Source organism: Triturus cristatus, chromosome 2_2, assembly GCF_964204655.1.
Source record: "Triturus cristatus chromosome 2_2, aTriCri1.1, whole genome shotgun sequence".
NCBI classification, from domain to species: domain Eukaryota; kingdom Metazoa; phylum Chordata; class Amphibia; order Caudata; family Salamandridae; genus Triturus; species Triturus cristatus.
The window spans coordinates 579,062,850-579,086,597 of NC_140582.1; the positions used below are offsets into that span (position 1 = coordinate 579,062,850).

General features: G+C 45.1%; 1 protein-coding gene across 1 annotated transcript in view; it reads left to right on the forward strand.

Moving 5' to 3' along the window:
- Positions 1–23,748, forward strand: part of ETFDH (electron transfer flavoprotein dehydrogenase) — a 542,885-nt gene that overhangs the window by 96,338 nt on the left and 422,799 nt on the right. The window contains exons 5-7 of the mRNA XM_085641729.1: positions 572–690; positions 881–958; positions 11,487–11,633. Of these exons, the coding sequence (XP_085497855.1) occupies positions 572–690; positions 881–958; positions 11,487–11,633 (344 nt within the window). The remainder of the gene's footprint in view (positions 1–571; positions 691–880; positions 959–11,486; positions 11,634–23,748) is intronic.

Genomic DNA, 23,748 nt, shown 5'->3' on the forward strand with positions numbered 1-23,748 from the left:
TTCAAAGCTACGTATCAGTAAAATAATCTTTTAAACAGCTCCATTGGCTACCTATCGAAGCAAGAATCTAGTTTAAATCCCTCTGTATTGCTTACATGGCCATAAATAAAATAGGCCCAGTAAAGCTCTTACAACTTATATCTATGTACACGCCTACCAGGCACCTCCCAACTACAGCTCCTTAGGACAACTAGAGTAAAACGGGCAAGATGGGGAGGCAGATCATTTGCCCATTTGGTACAGAGGCTGTGGAATGCCCTCCCACTTGAACTTAGATCACTGCCAAATGAAATCTCAATCAGGAAAAACCTAAATACTTGGCTGTTTCCCCTTTAATTTATATGTGGTCGCAACCCTCAGTCCAGCTCCCACCAGTGCTGGGAAGCCTTCGGGCTGGCATGCGCTTTACAAAAAATAAACATAAAGGCAAACAACATATCACTTAAATTGTGTGAATGTCTCTTGCTATGTCACTTTAAGGGGTCCTAAACACTAAAGTCCTAACCACAAGTTGTTTTTCAGTGAAGGTCTATACCCTACCATAACGTGAGTAACTGATTTACCTTTGCAGGCCTCCCAATGATTAACCATGGCAATTACATTGTGCGCCTGGGCCACCTGGTCAGGTGGTTGGGGGAGCAGGCTGAAGAGCTGGGGGTCGAGGTGTATCCAGGCTATGCTGCAGCTGAGGTAAGTCCTTCATTTTTGAGCTATGGATTCATGATTCTTTGCCTTGTACAAGAACAATATTTTATTTATTTTTTCTGAGTTTTAAGTGCAGATGTTAAATTGATATGCTACTGCCATCAGTCTTTCCTTTTGGCTGTTCAGGTTGACCAATTCCAGATTCTTGAAATACTTACTCTTCTTCTTAATTAAGGCTCTGTTTCATGAAGATGGCAGTGTGAAAGGAATCGCCACTAATGATGTGGGCATACATAAAGATGGAGCACCAAAGGTAACTCTCTTTTTAAATGTGTTACAAAGCACAATGTTCATGTTCATTTATAATGCATATTGTAGCATGAAAAATCATTCTACCTAATAAGTGATTACATTCAAAGTTTTTACTAAGCTAACTATTTATACAGTCCACCAAAACGAGGTACACTGTGTAAAGAGTCCAGCCAAACCCCAATTGGTTTACAGAGGAGCAAATGATAACCCAAATGCTCTCTTTTGTGGTAGTGTGGGTGAGCAGTTAGGCTTATCAGAGGGTAGTGCCAAGCATTTGTTGTACTCACAGAAGCAATAAATGAGACACACACTCAAGAATAAATCTGAGACCAATTTAGAAAAATAATTCTTATTTGTATATACATTTTGATACCAAGAACTTCATTGTCAATAAGTACTTTTGCAATTATGAATTTTTACAGGTCAGTAAATTGTTCTGTTCAGTGTCTCTTTACGCAGCAATGCTTCCCAATGTGAGAAGAGGCATATTTGAATACAGTTATTTGCGATTGATTTCTGGGGGTCTACTTTGGGGCTTAGAGTTGGAGGGGGTCAAGGCTCAAAGAACCACCAACAGTTACTAGTTACCTGCCCTGAGGCGTCTGTGTGCAGAGGTGATGGTCAGGTTGATAGCTGTGCATGCTACGCTGGAGGAAAGAAGGGTGGCCATCTGGAAACAGGCTGCGAAGGGGGACTTGGGCACAAGTCCGTGAGCTCCTAACAGAGGGCTCCGGTCACAAGGGTCCTGGGGACAAGAAAGCATAGTCTGTTTGTCGGTCCTTGAGCTGGGGAGCTTGGGTGCAGAGTGAAAAGGTTGGCTAGCTCTCTGAATTCTAGGGTCTTGAGGTTGTTGGTCTTCGCCAGTTGAGGGCACAAAATCAGTACAGCTGGATTATTCTGGAAGTTTGTCTCTGCAGTGCTGATTTCCCTCGGCGGTTGCTCAGTCTTAGTGCAGGGGGAGTCCGGATTGGACTCTCACAGGCGTTGTTTGTTGCAAGTGGTCCGGTACCCTGGGCATTGGTCCTGTGCTGCTCCGGTTGGTCCCGGTGTCATGTCACTTGGTGGGGGGTGACAGATCAGTCCTTCAGAAGCACAGGATCCACTTCCTGGAGGGCTGATGCATCTGGCAGTCCAGGGAGTGGCAACTCAGTAGCTGTACTTTGTGTTTTGGTGCCTATGGACTGCAGGGGAGTAGCTCCTCTACCCCAAAGGATATTGCTTGGCAATTTGCGAAGGGCTGGCAGTCTCCGGGGGTTCTTGGAAGCTTGTCAGCTACAGGATGAGTCGCTGGTCACGATTGTTGAGACTTGGTGCAGGCAGGCAGGGCTTGGCGTCATAAGTCCACAGCAGTCTTCAGTTCTCGCTTTTTTTCTCTGCTCTTCTTGGTCTTCTCATCCTGATATGTCAAACCTAAGTTTCTGGTGTCAGGGGTCCCAACTAAATACTCCATTCTGATGGATACATCTGCCTGTGGATTCCTCACCTTTTGAATTACCCTATGCGCAGCATGGCACAGAAATTTTTCTCCATAGCTCTCCCACGTCGACGAGGACATCACAATGGAACTGCCCCGCATGCAACTCTGCGGAACTACATCGAAGCCATAAGAAGACCTGGTTGGCGTGCTGACTTCAGTTCCCTTTTTTCTGCGCCGTCGACGTGTAAAGGTTTTTTCCAGGGCTCTCCGTTTTTGGGAGTTTCTTTGTTTCAGGTTCTTCCTGTAATTGTAGCAGTATCATGGCTACCCAGAAGGAGTCCGGTTTTAAGCCTTGCAGGGAATGTGGGGGTCATAGGTCAGTTACTGACCCCCATGAGGATTGTTTATAGTGCCTCTCATGCAACCAAAACGTCGAGGGGTGTTCGTCATGCAGGCGCATGAATCTGAAGGTCTTAAAAGAGAGGGACGCAAGCTGTTTATGGCCAAGGCAAAGAAGCAGAAAAGAGGCTGTAGGAGGTCTAGATCCAAGTCGCCGACTCCGCATACCTTGAAGTCGTCAAGGAAGCATAAAAAGATGCTACGCCATGGATCCAGACGTCGTTCTTCGAAGGAAGAAACTCTGAAGTTGGGGGTCTCCAGTACTCCGTCATCAGTGAAAGGACGAAGTCTCTCCTTCTTCTCAGGTAACGCTGGCCCAGTCTCCGGCTCCGAGAGTCTCACCGGTGCCCAGGGAGGCGACTCCTTTGCCTCCGGCCACTCTACTCCAGGTTCTCCGGTGCCGCAACTGGAGCCAGTTAGACTGCCTCCTCACGCGGTCTCTGAACCGGCAGTACCGGATCAGGATATCCAGCCTTTCCAGCGCCATATCCTGAATGCGATCTTTTGCATGTTTGCCAGAGTGGCTAACCTTGCTGTTGCACCGGTTTGCCCCATGGGACCGCTTTCCTACTCACTTGGAAGTTTGCCACCTCATGTCTCACAGGCACCTTTCATGCCAATGGCTCCGGGGAGTAGGCCTCTCCCGACGCGAGGTTCTTGACGCCGGTGCAATCCCTGGAGGGAAGAGTGCCGTTGTATGGGTCTTCTACGGCGCCGTCTGGCTCTGGTCCAGCGATGACTCGGCCTCGTCCGGTTTCTTTGACTGTTCCTGTGGAGCCTCCATCGACGCTGGTCTCGAAGTCACCAGCGCTGCGTCTGGCACCTCCGAGGCCGGTTCCAAGGATAAGATCTAGGAGGGATGCACAAAGGCTCCTGGGGGAGGAAGAATATCGGAAGCAGCAGGAGGAAGCCGAAGAGGGTGAAATTGTTGATCCTGTGCAGGATTTTGAGGGCCTACAGGAGGCTAGCGGACTGGACACATCACCTGAATGACAGCTCTCTTCACCAAAAGCCTTCCAACGCAGGAGGTTTCCTCTTATTAATCTGTAATAAGGAAGGAAGCAGATCTGCTGGATTTGCTGTTACCTACTGCAGAGCTTACATCCAACATTTTGACGGAAGTGCTCCATTCCCCTTCTTCTGTTTCAGAACCTCTGCTACCTTTTAATGAGGCTTTGACTGAACCGATTTTAGAAGTGTGGCAGAAGCCAATGTCTGTCCCTGCAGTGTCCAGATCAGTAGCAAGCAGGCAAAAGGTAGCCCTGGGAGATCCTGCTTTCCTTTCCACACACCAAACTACCGAGATTTGGTGGCCCAGGCATCATGCGCATCTAAACAGTCTGCAGGGCATTTCCCATCTACGCCTGCAGATAGAGAATCCAAGAGGATTGAGCAATCAGCTAAAAAAGTGTTTGCTTCGGCCATTATGGCTTTGAAATCTACAAATGCAACATGCCTGCTGGGTCGTTATATCCACGCTTTGATGGACTCAGCAAGGGAGGTTCTCCCTAAGCTTCCGGGGGATGTTCAGGGCCATTTTGCGGAAGTATTATCTGATACCCAAGTTGCTGCCCATCAGGTCATTCAATCAGGACTTGATACTGCGGACTCTGCCCCCAGAGTAATGGGTTCCTCGGTTACAATCAGGTGGCACACTTGGCTAAGGGGGTCTGGGTTTTCACCTGATGTACAGATCACCCTATTGGACTTGCCTTTTGAAGGCTCTCGTCTTTTTGGTGCCAAGGGGGACTCGGCGCTACAGCACTTTAAAGATAGTAGAGCCCAGCGAGGTCGTTGGGTTTCAGTCCCAGACCAGAGTTTTTGGGTACTGCAGATTTCACAGGTTTGGCAGGACGTCTTCCTTTTGAGCTTAACAAAAGCAGCAGTCACAACAGCAGCAACAGGCGAACCCTCTGTATAGGTCATACGGAGGAAAAGGTAGAGGTCGTCTGCGAAGCACAGCTCAACAGCAAGTCTCCTCCTCCTCTTCTCCTGCCCCTCCAACTGGTACCGCAGGGAAGCAGCTCTAGATCCTCCATCCCAGAGCATGTTGGTCCCGTGGGAGGACGGAAGTCCCATTTTCTACAAAGTTGGAGTTTTTTTACCTCAGATCTCTGGGTTTTGGATCTCTTGGAAAATGGGTATGCCCTTCCCTTCTGGGAGTTTCCCCCTCCCCCCACCATCAGGATTGGTGCTCAGAGGAGCACCTGTTGCTACTACAGAAATGTACGATAGAGGTGGTTCCTGGACAGGAAAGGGGTCAGGGTTGCTACTCCCAGTACTTCCTGATTCCCAAAAAGGACGGTTGATTGAGGCTGATCCTAGACCTCTGGGTCTGGAATTTTTACCTCAAGCAGGAGAAGTTCAAGATGTTGACCCTAGCTCAGGTTCTTCTGACGTTGCAGCAGGAAGACTGGATGTTGTTGATCGATTTGCAGGATGCGCATTTTCACATTCGCATCCTGGAGTCTCATCGGAACTATCTCTGTTTTATGGTGGGGTCCCAACAACCCCAGTATGTGGTCCTTCCGTTTGGTCTTACTTCAGCACCGCGGGTCTTCACAAAGGTGATAGCAGTGGTAGCAGCACATCTCAGAAGGTCGGGGGTTCCTGTTTTCTCCTATCTGGATGACTGGCTGCTCAAAGCAAAGTCGCCAGAGATGATGCTGCATCATTTGCAAGATACAAAGCAAGTCTGTTGTCGATAAACATACCCAAATCTCACCTTGTGCCCTCTCAGCGCATCCTGTTGATTGGGGCAGTTCTGGATACTACTGTGAGTCCGGCCTTCCTGCCTCCACAGAGGATTCAGGACATCAAGGCCATGATTCCACTTTTTCAGAATGGAGCGGCTGCTCCAGTCCTGAAGGTCTTAAGCCTGCTTTGTCTGTTCGCTTCCTGCATACTGTTGGTCAACCATGCACGCTGGCACATGAGAGCCCTCCAGTGGTGCCTCCGCAGGTAGTGAATTCAAAACAACGGGGATCTCAGGGAGGTTGTCAGAATCTTCAGAGACACTGCAGCAGAGCTGTTATGGTGGAGTGTTTCGGACAACCTTTCTCAAGGGAAACCGTTTCAACCTCCTTCTCCGGTGGCCACAGTGATAACTGATGCAGCCACTCAAGGGTGGGGAGCCCATCTGGGGGATCTGGAGGTCAAAGGCCTTTGGTCTCCACAGGAAAGATTGTTTCACATCAATCTTCTGGAATTGCGGTTGGTGTGTTTGTCTCTCAAGGCTTTCTTCCCTCACTTTGCGGTCAGTCGATACAGGTCCTGACGGACAACACTACTGCAATGTGGTACATCAACAAACTGGGAGGAGTGGGGTCTTATCGTCTCTGCAGAGAGGCTCAGCGACTCTGGTCCTGGGCTCAGGACCATCAGATTTGCATGATTGCCAATCATCTGGCCGGAGTGCTTAATGTGCATGCGCACAGTCTCAGTCGGCAGTATTCGGTCGATCACAAGTGGCATCTCCATCTGGAGGTTGTCCATCATATTCTCAAGAGAGCGCAGTCTCTCCCCTGTAGGGGGGCAGAAACCTGTCTGTGGTGGCAGGCTGATCTAGACCAGCCAGCCAATACACAGGCTGTCCATAGGTTTTCGGGTTGAATCTCTAAGCTGCCCTCCAGGTGCATGTGTTAATAAATCCATCACTGGAATCAGTGTGGTTTATTAATACAAGATGTTTGATACCAAACATTTCTAGTTTTAGTGAAGCCATCATGTAGCTGGCCAACTCGTAAACACCATTGTCAAGAACATGCCCTCAAAATGGTTTCCCTGTTCATTTGTAATATATGAGAATCTACTTGGCCATCACAGAGGCATATCTGCTCATGCAGATATATACACCCATGTAGTGTAGTGCACCCTGCCTTATAGTCTAAGGCCTAAGGCCTGATGTAGAAGTGACTTACATATACTGCATGCCGTGTCTGCAGGCATGGCACACAGGAGGTGTGCCATGTCATCTCTTCACTTGTCTCTGCATCATGGCACGCTGCCTGCAATGACCGTTTGCATGTTAGTGCTGAGGTGTCCCTTAGGGTGCCACAATACTTGCTGTTGCCCTTAGGGACCCTCTTTAGCCTCCTTCCCTAGTTACTACAGGTACCATTTACTAGGGACTTACAGGGGGTGCTAAAGGTATTGCCAATTGGGGGACAATTGTACAGTTTTAGAGAAAGAGACCTGGCGCTAGGAACCTGGATAGCAGGAACCCAGTGCTCTTCTGTCACAATTGCATCAGATATCAGGCAAAAAGTGGGGTTGACCTTTTCAAAAAGGGGCACTTTCCTACAAAGTTAATTAACACTCCTTTGTCCAGACACATGGTTGTCTCTCGCTGAGAACAGAACTCAGCCTTAATCAGCCATGCACAAATTATCTGTTCTCACAGAATTTGTTTTTTGTTAACTTAAACATGTAAAAATTGGTTACCCCTGCCCACACTGCTAATCTAGTTTTGTGATAAATAACTGATCAGTTGTATTTATTCAACTATTGGAAAAGCTATACTTTATATCTTGCTGAACTAACCACAGTATTGTTATGTCTGTCATTGGTTCTCTGAGATCGCTTGCAGTAAAGGTAATAGCATAAATAAATGGAACTGTGCTGTCACTGGACTCTACTTATGGAGACCCTGGGCAGATTTATTAACTTGACCCTTAAACTTCAGCCAGGGCTTGTGGCTTTTTAAGGGTACAGCAGCGCAGCATCAGGGGAATCTCTCTGATCGTGTCCAGATTTCAGATGACATTGCAAGAGGATCTTCAGTGGTGGCTACTTGATTACGATCTAGTCAGTGGCAGACCCCTCTCCTCTCCCCTCTCAGAGTGATCAGTGGTGACTTATGCATCACTTGTAGAACTGGGTGCCACTTGAAAGAGGTGGACCTCAGAGGATTCTGGTCCCCGCAGAGACTCTGCTCCACATCAACATGTTAGAGTTGCGGGCCATCGATTTGGTGTTGAAAGTCTTCCAGCCATTCATGAAAGGGAGGCTGGGGCAAGTGTTCGCAGACAAAAGTACTGCCATGTGGTACTGCAACAACCAGGATGGAGTGGGGTCATGACCTTTAGCCATGGCTGGGCCAACAGAACATCTTCCTGGTCGTACAACACCTGGCAGGATCTCTGAAAGCCAGGGTTCTACACCCAGAGGTGGTACAAGCTCTCTTCTGCAAATACGGAGAATTTTGGCTAGATCTGGTCACCATGCCTGTAACGCGCAGTATCGACTCTTCTGCGTGCTTGAGTTTCCAAAGCCGCTCTCGCTCAAACTCGTTCCGCTTAGAACTCGGGACTTCTGAATGCCTGGTCTCCAATTCCCACTCCTGTTTAGCTTCCTCCAAAAAAATCATAACCAATCGAGCCCAAGTCATCCTCGTGGCTCTAGTCAAAGCATGGAGTTTGAGGGATCCCAGGCTCCTGGACATGAGCATCTGTCCTCTGATCAGGCTGCCCCTTTGGGAGCATCTCCTGTGCAGCAGTAGGAAAGGGTACTGCATCCAAACATGTGCGTGCTAAGTGTTTTTTATCTTTCTCGTATGGTTTCTGAGTTTTTTCTGGTAGTCTGGCATCCCTCGACAAAATCTGTATAGGCCTGCTGTTGGGTCAAGTTTGTGTCTTGGTGTTCGGACTAGCCTATTGACACACTTCATGCCAAACTATTAGAGGGTTTACTGTTTGTGTTCTCATTGGCCCACCAAGACCTGGCGCTGGGTACTGTTAAGGGGTATTTTTCAGCTGTCTTGGATTTTCTGCAGTTGCAGAATTAGATTTGCCTGTTTAAGTCATTTGTTGTGAATCATTTCTTGAAAGGTTTGCAGCACATATTTAATAATCCACATTTGTAAAGCGCGAACAATCACCCGTAAGGGTCTCTAGGCGCTGGGGGCCGTCGGGAAGATTAAGCAAGCTATTGCCCAGAGTCACATGGTGCTGGATTAATCTGCCGCCGGCGCCGGGGATCGAGCTGTGATCCCCAGATTCCGGAGTCAATCGCTCTGGCCGCGGCGCCACACCTCTTCCCTATCTACCTTCCCCTTTAATTATGGCCCAGTGGGCAAAGATTTTGGTTTTAACCTGATGTGTTCTCTTTGAACCCATGCATAACTGTCCTCTCAGACGTTTGACTCTTAAGACTTTCTTCTTCTGGCCATTACAGCGACCCAATAGGTGAGTGAGCTTCAGGCCCTCTCGGTTCACCAACCGTATATTACCTTCTACCAGGACAAGCTGGTTCTTAGAATGCAAGTCTCCTTTCTACCTAAGGTGGTGATCCCCTTTCATGTCAGTTAGAGGATCACTCTTCCAATGTTTTTTCTCCCTCTCACCTCTCTAAGGAGGAGGAGGGGCTCCAACGTATGGTTCCAGAGAGAGCCCTTCGTTTTTATATCGATTGTACCAAAAAACACCAACTGAACAACCAGCTTTTCACTGGATTCACTGGAGCAAAGAAGGACAAGGCTGTACAGTAGAGGACAATCTCTCAATGAATTGTACTCTGCAAAACAAAATCCTCCAAGTATTACAGATAAAGCAGACTCCCGGAGGCTTGAGGGCTGGCTCACCAGCGCCTATGGCTGAGACTACTACGTTGGCACGCTGGGTGACTGTCCTCGACATCTGCCAGGCTGTTACGTGAGCGCCTGGCACAAAGCACTCATGGCCGTCAAGATGTGTATTATGCCTGCTTGGTCCTGCAGGACCTTTTGTTTTAAACCGGTTCACAGTCCGTCCTTCGGGGAGTTTATTGCTGTTGTATCTATTCTAAGGTAAGGAATCTGCGGTTAGAAGCCTCCATCGAAAGAACAAGTTACCTTCAGTAATGCCTTTTCTGGTAGAGACTTTATCTAGCCACAGATTTCCTACGACCCTACCTTCCTCCCCGCTGTGCAAACTGGACTCCTTCGTCTGGAAGGTCCTCCTTGGGTTCAGCACAGGGGTCACAAACATTCTGACATGGCTCCTCATCTGTGGGCACAGACTGTGTCACGAAAGAAAATGATGTCAGCAAGCCGGAGTAGCGCCTATATGGGCACCACGCACATCTCATTCGGTGTGGATGACGTGAGCAGAGGTAATGCTCAAGATTTTCCAGATCCAGACTGATGCCTGGGAAATATTCTAAGGCAGAGTTATCCAAAGTCGATCATGGAGGGCTGGATTCATGCCAGATTTTTAGCATATTCCCATTTAGATAAATGTAGTATGTATCCGGCCCTCCAGAATCGACCCTGTTCTAAGGTAAGGATTCTGCGGTTAGATAGAGTCTACCATAAAAAGGCGTTGCCAAAGGAAAACAACTTGTTTATCAGCATAGCAGTTATAATCTGAAATTAATTAACATTCAGACTGACAAAGGGATATAGAAATGTGGTAGTCTTTGGTTATGAGGTCTGAGGTCAAAGACTGTTGCCCATATGTCTTGCTAAGTGATAGAATGTAATCTTTATTCTGGGCTGGACAACAGATGTCTCTCAGGTGCACTGACATAAAGGGAGCCCAGTGAGTGTATACTGGTGAGTCGGTAATAGATCCATTTCTCGTGTTCTGAATTTCTTCCTTCATCGAAAATAGTGTTGCACCATTTTGAAACAGTTCGGAATCATCATTACTTTATAGTGGAGGTTCCATTGTTCTTTATGTATTCTTTTCTCTACAAGGACAGTGTTTCCTGCTCTCAGACTGATATGGATGGCTCTACTTTTCTCACTCTAGTGGCTTGATCCATTGAATACGTTTTTGATGGGGCAGTTTGTTTTTGCTTTAGGAGGAGATTTACTTCCATGTCTTTATTTTGCCCTCGTTCATGAACTATATAGATCACTTTATTGAGGCATTCTCTCAAACCATTCCATTTCCAAATTTGCTTGGGGTCATCATGAGGTAACCCAAGTGTATTTGACGTATTGTTTCTTGAAGTACTCCCCAACAGCAGTCAGTTGACGGGTAGCAAGTCATTTGGAAACCCATTCTTCTCTCAAGGTGGAATGTCTAGCCTGGGCAGTTGGAGAGATGGTATATAATCAAAGTGAATCCCACAGCCACTGGATAATCAGCTGACATGAGACTTGGTTTATGCGGCCCGTGGTGAGATTCATTAACTTTTCACTTGACCTTTAGCAAAAAGAGGCACATTGACTCTAAACCCCCAAAACAACATTTAGCTCACTTAACTATGACTCTTACATCATAGAGATGGTGGTGGCTTCGCAATAAGAGAGAATGTGGGTTTCCATGCTATATTGTGTATCCTCCAGTTCAGTTCCCATTACTGACATTAGACCGTGACAGCAACGGCAGCAGCCTCTTATGCTAAGTAAAGTCAGCATGTCGCTGCTGGGCCTCCTTAGTTTTTCTGCTTTGACATGGTGGTTTACTGTCATACTTGTGAACGATTTTCATTTGTAAATTAAATTTTTTGGACTCGTGGAATGAAGTACCTTCTGTCTGTCTGAGACAGTGTAATTATTAGTCTGTCTGCAGTGCTTCTTTGGTTAGTGAAATCTTCTCTAGAGGCCATTTGGTTAAGTAAGTTTTGAAACTTGTACATTCACCTGAGTTTTATGTTGACAAACACTCCACTGCTGGTGTAAACCTTACTTTTGCTCAGTAAAACAGTTGCTCTTCCCTTTATCACTTTATTTGTACAGCTATTTAATATGTTTGAACTGCATAGTTACTCTTTTCTTGCTTCACAGAGTACCTTTGAAAGGGGGCTGGAGCTACATGCCAAAGTTACAGTGTTTGGAGAAGGTTGCCATGGCCATCTAGCCAAGCAGTTGTACAAGAAATTTAAACTGCGGGAGCACTGCCAACCTCAGACCTACGCTATTGGATTGAAAGAGGTATTACACATTTTTCCTGACTAGCACTTGCAAATGTAGCCCTTTATTCATGCCATTTACTTGCTTCAAGGGGAAAAAAGGACACTTTTTCATACTTAATAGTTGAGCAACACCGTTTCTCAGATTATGAGTTCTCCCTTCATATTCCTTTAAGCATTGCACCACACACAGTCTTGGGTTTCCTGAGAAATAAGGGTAGAAAATTGTTGAGGAAAGAGTCTTAGTTCTTCTTTTAATATAGAAACATACACCCTCAGGTTGATATGCTAATGTACATCTAAAGCTCTAACGTCAGATGTACGTCTAAATGAAACCAGATGTAAGAGGGTTGTGAGTATGTAAGAGAGTTGTTTTAGCGATAAAGACTGGTTATCACCCCAGTTCTCTAAAACATGAAGGATCAGTTAAACATCCCAAAGCGAGGCGTACTTTGGTATGGGAGGTTTCAGGACCCTAATGCTTCTCATTATCTTCCTAGTTAATGCATTTCGGCCAACAGGTAGTCCATCAGTTAAACAATGACCAGCAGAAATGGCTGATATATAGACATTTACCGTCCTGTATGATAAACCTGACTTAAATAGTTCTGTTAGATAATTACATATATGAACTAGATCAGTTGAAATGGGATTGATACCCTATTGAACACACCAACAAATCCATTTATTCCATGGCAGTCTATATGCTTTTCGTGTGCCAGATGCCCACGATTCAGATGAGTCTGAAAGCATCTGGCGAAAGGCTAGGGATTTCCCATTGTCTCCGGAAATCTTCCACGCCATCAGTGTGAGGTATCCTTCTTCCATTAAAGGATGAATTTCTCCTCGCGGGCCTAGAATTAGGGTCTCGAAATTGGGTATTAGTAAGGGGAAGTCTATTGACATTTCCAGAATTATCGGAAACCGTGCTTGGGATCCCCAAAGTGGGGTTACCACTACTACGGTTTCCCTGAATCTGCGTGTTTGCAGGAGGAATCTCGGTAGCATGGCAAAAGGCGGGAAAGCATATGGCTTTAGACCTCTCCAGTTCTGTAGGAAGGCGTCTACCCCAGCAGCTTGAGGGTCTGGATTCCAGTTGAAAAATTGTGTCAGTTGAGTATTCAATCTGTCTGCAAAAAGATCTATGTTGAAAGGACCCCATATGCGTTGGATATTTAGGAATATTTCCCTGTTCAGTCTCCATTTGCTGGAGTCTCTGAAGTTCCTCGAGAACCAGTCTGCTACTCCATTGCTCAAACCAGGAATGTTTTGTGCTACAACTGAAATTCCTTTGCTCAAACAATAAGTCCAAAAGTCTTTAGCTAAGTTCGCTAGGTCTTTGGAGTGTGGTCCCCCCCCCCATCTTGCTGACATATTGCACTGCTGAAACGTTGTCCATGCAAAGCATTACACAACATTTCATCCTCTTGTGTGAAACTGCGGACTGCAAAGGAGCCCCTTAAGAGTTCCAAGCAATTGATGTGCATTTTCTTCTTTTGGTTTGACCAACGTCCCCCCTGTGGAAGAACTTCCGCATTTTGCTCCCCAACCCTCTAGGCTGGCATCTAAATCTATCACTAGTTCGGGTTCCTCTCCGAAGATTGCCTTCCCGTTCTAAGCTTGTGCATTCTTGAGCCACCATTCTAGTTCCTCCCTTGATTCCTGATCTAGTGACAAAGTTTGAGAGTATGAATGATTTTTGAGAAGACATTTCTTTTTTAGTCTTTGGAGGGCTCGATAGTAGAGGGGACCAGGGAATATAGCTTGGATGGTTGAGGATAGACACAGGATTCTTGCTAGAGACTTTAGAGTAATAATCTTTTCTGATAAGACCTTTTTTAATTCTTTGCGTAATTTTTTTTAGCTTTTCTTTGGGGAAAGCGTAGTTCTGTGTGAAGAGTGTCTACGATGAACCCCAAGAATTGAGTGTCTTGTGCTGGAGTTAAGCATGATTGTTTTAGATTTATTACAAATCCTAGTTTCTCTAGATCTTTATTGCCCACTGAGTATGCAGGGATACAAGCTCCTTGGACTGACCCATAATCAGCATGTCGTCTAGGTATATTATTAATTTTACCCCGTTTGCTCTGCGCCAGGCTGCTACTGGGCGGAGTACCTTTGTGACGCACCAAGGTGCTGAGGATAGTCTGAAGGGGAAGCTCGAGAACTCCCACAGTTTGTTTTGCCATGTGAAGGGAGGTATTTTTGATGAGGTGGCCAGATCGGAATAGTAAGGTAAGCATCCTTGAGATCTAATCTTGTTAACCAGTCCCCTTTTCTTAGGATGTCTCTTAACAGATATATTCCCTCCATTTTGAAATTTCAGTAGACTACCCATTTGTTTAAGTCTTTGAGGTTTATGACCGTCTCATCCCTTTGTCCTTTTTCTCTACTGAGATGATGTTGCTGATAAAGCCATCCCCTGGATTGAGTGCCTCCTTGATGGCGCCTTTGGCTAGTAGGTCCTCTACTTATTTTGTTACCAACTTTGAGTAATCTTGCGAAAAAAGTGATTTCCCTTGGAGTTTTGGTTTGAGTGGGTATGTCTATGAATTCTATTTTGTATACCCTGACAGTTTGTTACACCCAAGGGTCTTGTGTCACTAAGATTCAATTCCCACAGAACTGGGCTAGTCTCCCTCCCACCTCTTATAGGGGAATCTAAAAGTTCTGTCATATGACCTACCTGATGAGACTTTTTTTGTCTTCTGTCTCCTCTGGTGTTTCTGAAACAACCTCTTTGTCTTTGAGGGTAAAGGTTTGAGTATGAGTTTGAGAATGAATCATAGGTCGGTTGAAAAAATGTGTTGCCTCATGCCATGAAGGGTCTTGTGGAAGGTATACCTCGGCTGGGGAACCGACCCCTTGTTCGCCCGGCCCTTCCAAAAACTCTGTTGTGGAAAACCTTTCTTATCTCTTTGAGATTTTTGGATTGTACTGAAAATGCCCACATACTTTGCCATCTCTTTTATGAAACCGTCACCAAAAAGTTGGCCCTTGGAGGATGGCCCTCCTTCCTTATTGGCAAGATCCATTAGTTTGTTGTCGAGCTTCAGGGGGATACTTTTCCTTCTTTCATTTGAAAGAGCTGTGTTTGCGTTTCCGAAAAAGCCAAACTGCTCTTTGCGCACACTCGTGCAATTCCTTGGGGTCCACCTGTGTTTCGCTCAGGTAAGCGGTCTCAGCCATCTCAAAGATCTTGGTAAGAGGGCAATGATAGATAGAGGTTTACAGTCCTGCCAGGACCGACTGCTATCTAGGTCTCTTCTAGGGACTTTTCTCCCTTTGTTAATGAAGGTTACAACCTAGGGGACTAATTCTGGTGTAACCGTTATTTTATCAGGGAGGGATGGCCGGGGGCATTCGGAGCGAAGGCGAGACCTCACTTCTTTAGGAATCTCCCTTCTTAACCAGAAGGTAATATATTCAGCCACGTGCTGAGAATGGATCCATTCAGGTGAAGGGGATGTTTTATAAGGATGGGGTCAAACATATTGTCCCCTAGTGGGTCAAGAATCCCCATCTTAGACACCCAGAGGCTTTTGATGCCTCAGCAGATGTCCCTTTTTTTATCGTGGGAGAGTCTTCATAGTCAGAGTCAAACTCTAAAGAGCAGGACAATTCCAGCTCTGGCTCGTATGTCTTGTCATTATCAGACTCGCTAGATATTGGGACAACCGGGCCTCTTTCATGTCCATCCACAGTGTCACACACACTGAGTCCATCACCGGCTTCCTCCGGTAAACCCTCCATTCTTTCTTTCGATTTCTTACTTGTTGTGAGGGTCGTCACCTGATGGTCTTTTTCTCTGGGGCTTGTTAGGCCAGGAGGGGCACCCAGGTTGATCGCTTAGTTGGTTGTGTGAAAGGGTTTCTAATTTTTTATTTATGGTTTCATCTAACGACCCCATCAATTTCCCCATAGCCTTATTAATTATCTCCTCTAATTTTCCCTCAACTATAGAATCTAATTGCTGATCGGACATTTTCTTATTTTTTTTACGTTAATTATAAATGGTATAGTAAAGAGTAATATCCTGTAGACGAGGGGTTAAAAATACAGGTAGGCATGTAAAAAAATTGGTTGGTTAATAAATAAGTAAGTAATTAGGGTCAGTAAGGGGCAGCCTCGGTGATCTTCGTACTAAAATGCTTGGCAACTGTTGTTTTGTTGAAAAAAACGACGTTCCTGAGGTGTACCTAATATTGTCCTAAGGTACTTTCCCTAATTCGCATAAACGAGGCTCCACTTCCTCGTTATTGAAAAAGCCTCCCGGTATGGTAGCGTTTGGAGTTGCGGCCGCACCGGGATAGAAGTCGTGAGAGGTGCCTCCGTCCCCAAGCCCGTCGGAGGAAGGAGGTGTCCAGAGGAGCCCACGGACCCAAAGTATGTTCAATTTCCAAAGAGATGAGGCGCACACTTGCACTGGCAGCATTGCTGCCGGTCACGTAAGCCTCATTGCAGTCTGATAAATGGAGCTGGTGAGCACGAACCTCGGCGATACTAAATGCGGTGGTGTCAGAGCGCGCGGGGGTGAGCGCGAGACCCCAACGCTATATTTGAATCCAGGCCCGGGCCGCTAGCAGTGATTAAAAAATGCTTACCGGTCCCGAGGGAGTCAGTAAAAGGAAATTGAAATGAAAGCTTTAAATTCAAAAGATAAAGCGATTGAAAGGGGTGGACGCTCATTAATGAGCCCAAAGAGATAGGGAAGGCAAAAGGGGATTAAGAAAAAAACGGTATAAGTGAGAGATATAAACAGTAAAAAATCTTGCAATTTACATCTGGAAGACCCAAGGGGCTGCAGATGACGAAATAACAAATTATAAGATAACAAAATAGATAAAGTATGCAGTAAAGATAATTAAAAAAGTAATTTTAGGAATAAAATAAAGGTGACTTATCTTGTGAGCAGCAGCAACAAAAGAAGGAAGATGGCTGCTTGTTGCTGTACCTTCTAGATGATTAGAATGTTTTAAAGGTTTTAAATTCTTTTTAATTGTTGCTGCTGTGAACTGGCAATAAAAGAAGATTGCATAATCTTAGCCTCTGTGTCATGCCATAAAATGTAAACTGCGAGAGCCCTGCCAACCTCAGAGCTACGCCATTGGATTGAAAGAGGTATTACACATTTTTCCTGACTAGCACTTGCAAATGTTGCCCTTTCTACATGCCATTTACTTGCTTCAAAAGAAAAAAAGGACACTTTTTCATACGTTGACGATAAACAGGGTTGGTGAGTTACATAGATCAAGATGCTTGCAAGAGCTGTATGCATTTAACAGCATGGACACAAAAATGTACATTTCAGGGTAAAATTACATTTACTATTTACAGATTGGTCCAGGTTTTATTAATCTATTTGCAGCTTGTACTTTAACGACTTGCAATAGGTATTCTTTGTTGCTTTCTAATGTCAGGATATAATTTGTAGATCTGGTTTTAACAACTGTAGAGAGACAACCCTGATAGCAATAGGGCAATGTGTTAGAATGGTGGGGTGGAACAGAAGCTATAGGGTTCTGGTAGCAAGCTTTAGGATTTTGTCCAGTGTGGAGAAAGACCATTGGTAAGGTCCATTAGTGAGCAGCTGCAAGTAAACCAGTATGCTGAGCACTAGTGGGTTGATCAGTGCATTGTCTCTGTGGGATGATATATGGGCAGATCTCGCACATAGTTGCATTTATGAAGACTCTGGTACTTCTGCAGTTCTACTGAAAGTATCCACCTAGATGGGCTAAAGTAAACCGAGGAAGTAAGGCAGGGTGTTGCAAAAGGAAGTACATTTAGGTAGGAAGAGATGGGACATAGAAGAGGAAGAAAAGTAGAGGACACGGGTCTAGAACGAGTTCAGATTGGTGTATAGGGCCATCTAAGGACATATAGCAGTTGGATATACACTTGTGTTTTGGATGGGGAAAGAATGAATGATCTGCATATAGATAGGCTGGAAGTGTTGGAAGTCAAATGAGCAGATGTCACAAGGTGTGATGGCGTGAACAGAGAAAAGGAGCGGTCCTCGAGCCAAAACTTTGCAGCACTCCAACTGGTGAAGCAGTTGGTAGAGAGTGATTGCATTACCAGGCGTCAGGAAAGAATAATTACAAAAGTAAGAGGAAAACCAGTTGATAGCTGAGCCAGTAATGGGGACGGTCATAAATGAGGGCGATAGGCAGGATGATCAACATTTCAATGGCTGAGGATTGGTCAAGGAGAATAAAGATGGATGAGTGGTAGTTGTGAGCTGAGGTGATAGTTAACTTTGTGTGCGAGGGCTGTTTCTTTGGAGTGAAGAGCACTCAAAACTGATTTAAGCGAACTGAGCAAATTGTTAGAGTTAAGAAATAGGGTATGGCACTTGAACACAATGCATACCCGTGTTTTGGAGGATAAAAGATAACTAGGACACTGGCAATAGTTCGAAAGTGTGGTGAGGTTGGGATTTTTTCTAGTAGTGGTAAAGGTGATTTGAAGCATGAGGGGTGAGCAATGTTCCCTGTTTATTTATTATTCTTATTTAGGGGTGACCTTCCCCCCCCCACCCCCCTCATTTTTATGATTAATTATAATTGTTTTATCTTAATGGGAGGGAAACCCCACATCCCCCTTTTCTAATTACCGTAACCATCCCATAACCTTCCCTACTCCTGAACTCTAATGCCCCCTAAGCCCTAAAAATACCCTTAGCACCCATACCAACCCCTAAACCCTACAAATAACCTTAAGACCCTAAACCTTACCTACCTTGATCATAAAAACACCCTTACCACCCCAAAACCATAAACATACCCTTACCATCCTATGTCCTTTCTACCCCATAACCCTAAAAATACCCTTACCATCATATGCCCCTACTCACCCCATAGCCTAAAACACTCTTACCACTCTATACCTCTACCTGACCCTCACTCTAAAAATACCCTTACCATCCCATGCCCCAAACCACCCCTTCACCCAAAAATACCCTTACAACTATATATATAATATATGGTTACCTTAACTACATTACCTTGTGTGGTAAAAGGATATGTGTGGTAATGGCGTGCATGGCAAATGATGCGTGGTACAGACTGCTTCCCTCTGTTACGCTCCCTCCAACCTCCTGTCCGCCAAAATAGCATTAAACAAAACCAAATAGCACTTGCATACCCCAGATTTATTTGGACTCGTCACTGCTTTTTTAGATCTACTGCATATGCTATGCAACATGGCACAAAAAGGGGAGAAAAAAAGCACTGAGATGCGGTCAACGCTGGCTGCGTCATTTCACTTTCTTTTCTTTAATTTAAGCCTGTGCTGCTGTGCAGCATATCTAACAAAACATTGACAAGCCAATAGATTTTGCATAGATTAAACCTATTGGCTTTGCCAATGCTTGTTACTGTAGCCATGCATGTGCCTTCAGGTGTGGACTGGGAAGCAAGTGGCCTCCAGTAGTGATTGAGACAGCTAAAAAAAGTGTCCCACATTTGCAAAATAGGGCAGTTTTGAATGTGTAAAGACACACTGTGTTTTCAAGGTATGGAACACTCCATGCATTTTTAGCTCTCGCCTGACCCAGCGCATGCGCTGGTCTGGCGAGACTTATTGAGAGGGCTCCAAAAAGTGCTACCAGGCCAGCCTGGAGCTACAGTGCATGTGCGCGGGCGCCGCGCTTTACCGCGATTACTTTCACTTTAGTGGCCGCACGGCCGCTTTGCATAGCCAATAGGTCTCGCTTTTGGGACCTTATAAGTATTTAGTTATGCAACTGTTGCATGGCTAAACACTTATAAGGTCACAAAGGCGAGACCTATTGGCTATGCCAATGCTTGTTGTTTACTGCAGACAATGCTTGTGATAATATCAGGGAAATCAACAGTAAAAACCGGCCCACCAGCCCATAAAACAGGGCACAAACAGCTAAATATAAAGGTCTGTGAGACCAGCCTGATGGCCCTACAGAACAGTGAACTAATCTGTGCCCTGCAGCCTGTTTACATGTTAATGCATTTAACACCTCGTCATGTCCTTTCAAACAAAGGGCCAGAGTAAAAGGGCTTGTAAGGTGTTAAATCTATTAGCATATTTAATTTATTTATTTGAGAGCTGCCTCGTCACACTGCTAGCCGCAGGAGGCCCATCAAAATACTGATGGGACCTCAGCAGAATCTATTTTTAACTGGATTCCCCTTTTTCAGCGCGCGCATGAAGAGAAAACTTCCTTCCACGCTGCTGCATTCTTTTTAAATGAGCAGCTGTGGAAGTATTTCTCTCCGTGCCCGTGATATAATGTGCAGAGGTGCAGGGCGCTGTGAAAGTGTAAGGTGCGCGCACCTTACAGGGAATATAGGGGGCGAGTATCGGATTTTAGTGAGTAATAAAAATCGAGATCAAGCTATGTATAACCTAGGAAGTGAGAGCAAGAAATGTAATAGTTTGAGAACTGAAAGGATCAAATAGAGTGCATGAATAGGTTAGCAGATTTGAGAAATGCAATTAGCTTATACTTTAGCTGGAATGCCCTTTTAACATTAAGATCGCAACAATATAGTATGAATACTGAGGCCATCTTTAGATACGCACATAGATTAAGGCATAAACCAATCAAAGAGATGATGAATGTACATAAAAGTAAACGCATTTCAGCTGAGTTATATAGCGCAGGCTTGTGGGGCTATAGTAACATGGGTATTTCTCAACTCACTGAAAATCGTTTCACCCATATATTACTCGGCCTCCAGAGGCACTGCTAGCTTTATATGCCATGAGGTACTAGGGTTATTGCATTTGGAGGATATAAATTGGCTTGCGCCGCTAATACTGTGGCTCAAGAGCTGGGGAAATCCGGAGGTGGGTTCGGTCAAAACCTGTATTTCTGATTGCTTGACTCTTAATAAAGTAGAGTGGATCCCATGGCTCTTTTATTTGAAGAAAAGATTGGAGACAGTAGGTCCACAGAACTGTATAATAACCCACAAAAGATAACCCCTAACTGTCAAGAAGCAGCTAAACCGCATAATCTTGACCATTGTATGGCGCTGCGGCTGGAGAGGACCCAAACCATAGAGACAGTAGTTAGGTACTATTTGGTATCAACTACAAGGAGTTTGTAACCTTATTTGGTTGGGATTGTAAACCCCCATTATCGTTTTTACCTTACCCTTTCCAGATTATGTATAGTGCATTTGAATTCATGGCATCATGATTTAACTCCTTGCCGCTGCAATAATGTCTCTAAACAAAGCACAAGTCACTTTACATTGTTCTGCCCACTCTACGCAGTAACTCAGTCATCCTTCTTGTTTTCTATCCTGCGTAGTACACGTCTGTATATTTAGGTCTACTTTTATGGTTTTTGCTTTTTGCAAATGGGTCTGTGGGGCTCCTCCCCGTGCTAACCATTTTTTTTCTCCAGCTATTTGGTGTAGTACGCATATTCGCCCCCTTAACCTTTGTTCCACATAAGGCATCCAAGTCAAATTTTCGTCCTTTTGTTCCAACATTCTAGGCATTGTAAAGGTACCCAGGGTTTATGGATTCCCCTGGAGGGGACCGAGAAATTAGCCAACATACAGCTAAATGTATTTTTATTTTTTTAGAAAAATAGGGGAAAAGTGCTGCAGAAGAAACCGTCAGGTTTTTTTCCCCTGCAAATGGTATCAACAAAGGGTTTGCAGTGCTAAAATCACCATCTTTCCAGCTTTCAAAATGACATCTTTTTTTACTCACTGTCTTGCATTTGAAAGGCAGAAATGCATAGAAAGTCAATTGGTAATATCACTTGTTCTACCATCCTGCGTTCCCCTAAGTCTCCTGATAAAAATGGTACCTCACTTGTGTGGGTAGGAGTAGTGCCCGCAACAGAAAGCTGCCCAAAACGCAACATAAACATATGTTTTTCCAATGAAAACTGACCGTTTTTTGCAATGTGCTTAGTTGTGAATTTTGGACCCTAGCCCAGCCGGACCCTAGCCCAGCCGGCACCTAGGGAAACCTAGCAAACCTGTAAAGTTTTGTAAACTAGACGCCCAAACGTACTGTGGAGACTTCACAATTATCAACCACAATAAGACCCGGTTTTGTGAATGAGTCACCGGTGTTTTTGGTTCCGGGCTCGGGGAGCATCTAGGGAAACCTACCAAACGCAGACAGTTCTGAAAATTAGACATCCGGGGGAGTCCAGGGAGGTGTTACTTGCATGGATGCCCCAATGTCCTACCCAAAATCCCCTGCAAACCTCAAATTTTGCTTAAAAATCCCTTTTTCCTCACATTTCTGTGTGGGAAATTTGTGGGATAACCAGGCCGACGCACATATCCTACCACCTAGCGTTCCCCCAGGTCTGCCGATTAAAAATGGTACCTCACTTGTGTGGGTGGGCCTAATACCCGCGACTGGGCCTAAAAAGTATTGCGGAGAAATCTAAGTTATCTAGACATCCGGGGGAGTCCAGGGAGGTGTTGCGTGTGTTGGGTGGTATGAATGTTGTGCTGGCATGGTGATCCCAGACAGATATGTAAGGAATTGTTTTTTTTTAGCTTAATTGGAGGTTTGCAGGGGTTTCTGGGTAAGAAAACATGGGGGATCCACGCCAGCCACAACTCCCTAGACTCCCCCGGGTGTCTATTTTTCAGAACTGTCTGGGTTTGGTAGGTTTCCCTAGATGGTCACAGAGCCCAGGTCCAAAACGCAGAGTCCCCCTTTGCAAAAACAGGTTGTTTTGTGATAGATAGTTGGGTACCTGGGATTTTGGCGTCCATCTAGGTAAATCTACCAAACCCAGACATTTCTGAAAACTAGACATCCGGAGGAGTCCAACGAGGTGTGGCTTGCATGGATCCCCCAACGTTTTCTTATCCATAATCCCCTGCAAATCTCAAATTCAGCTAAAATAAATCATATTTTCCTCACATTTGTGTGTCATCAGCGTGCCGGCCTAAATTTCCTTCCACCCAGCCTTCCCCTCTGTCTCCTGATAAAAATGATACCTCACTTGTGTGGGTGCCCAAAGCAGAGTCAGCCCTAAAAACGTTTAAAATGAAAAACTGAGGAGGAACCAAACCATGTCCATAAGGGCAGTTTTTTAAACATTTTAGGCTGACTCTGCTTTGGCCACTCACACAAGTGAGGTATCATTTTTATCAGGAGATTGAGTGGAACGGTGGGTGGTAGGAGCGGTGTTCCCTCAACTTTCTCACACATACATGTGAGGAAAATGTGACTTTTTAGCTAAATTTAAGTTTTGCACAGGATTCTGGGTAAAAAAAAATGCTGGGGGATCCAAGCAAGCCACACCGCCAGCCAAGCGACAGTCCAAGTGACTTGGGGGCAGATTCAGACACCCAGTGTCATTAAAGAGACCCCTTCACTCCTGTAGTGGGCCATGATCCTGCTATTGCCTTACACTGTGCGTCTTTCCTGCCCTTAAAGTAGAGCAGCTTCGTTGTGCACTGGTCTAGATCTCCTCATCTGAGCATGCCCGGCCGGTAAAAGTAAACATCAGAGTTGCCTCAATCTACACAGGGCCTCTCCCTCGATTTCTCTGATCGGCTTGTACTGGCGCCAGAGTTTAGAAGGCGACAGTTATTAAAATATGTATATAATTTCTGTAGTGTACTTATTTAATTACATATATGAATTTAAACATTTTGGCTCTCTGACTTCTCATTTTTATATTGCACACAATGAAGCTAATCACTGCCTTCACATGTACAAACACTAACAATGTCAAACGAGATAATTGTTTATTTGCCAGAATCTATTGTGTAAGTGTCAACAAATATTGGAGTTTTTTAATATTATTTTAAAGCCTCTTGTTGGAAGGGGGGGCTTTAGAAGCTGTGGGCTTCAGGTGGATCTGAATGTGTCTTGTAGGCTGGGGTATGGTTTTTCACAGTCCTTTCCCCCAAGCTTTCCATACAATTCTGAGGATTGGTCATCCGGTTATGATTTTGGGGTTGAAATAACAGCTCATTTGTTGTTTTTGGATCCCTGATTGATGCCTGTTGCAGTCCTACCAGTATCGTGAAGGAGAATCAGTGACTGTAAGACAGAATAGAAGCACTGAATGAACTTACTACGGAAAGCTAGAAGTGAGCTACATCCAGGGCCATGGCGCTCCTCTTGTGCCACCAATGCTGCATTTACTTTGTTTA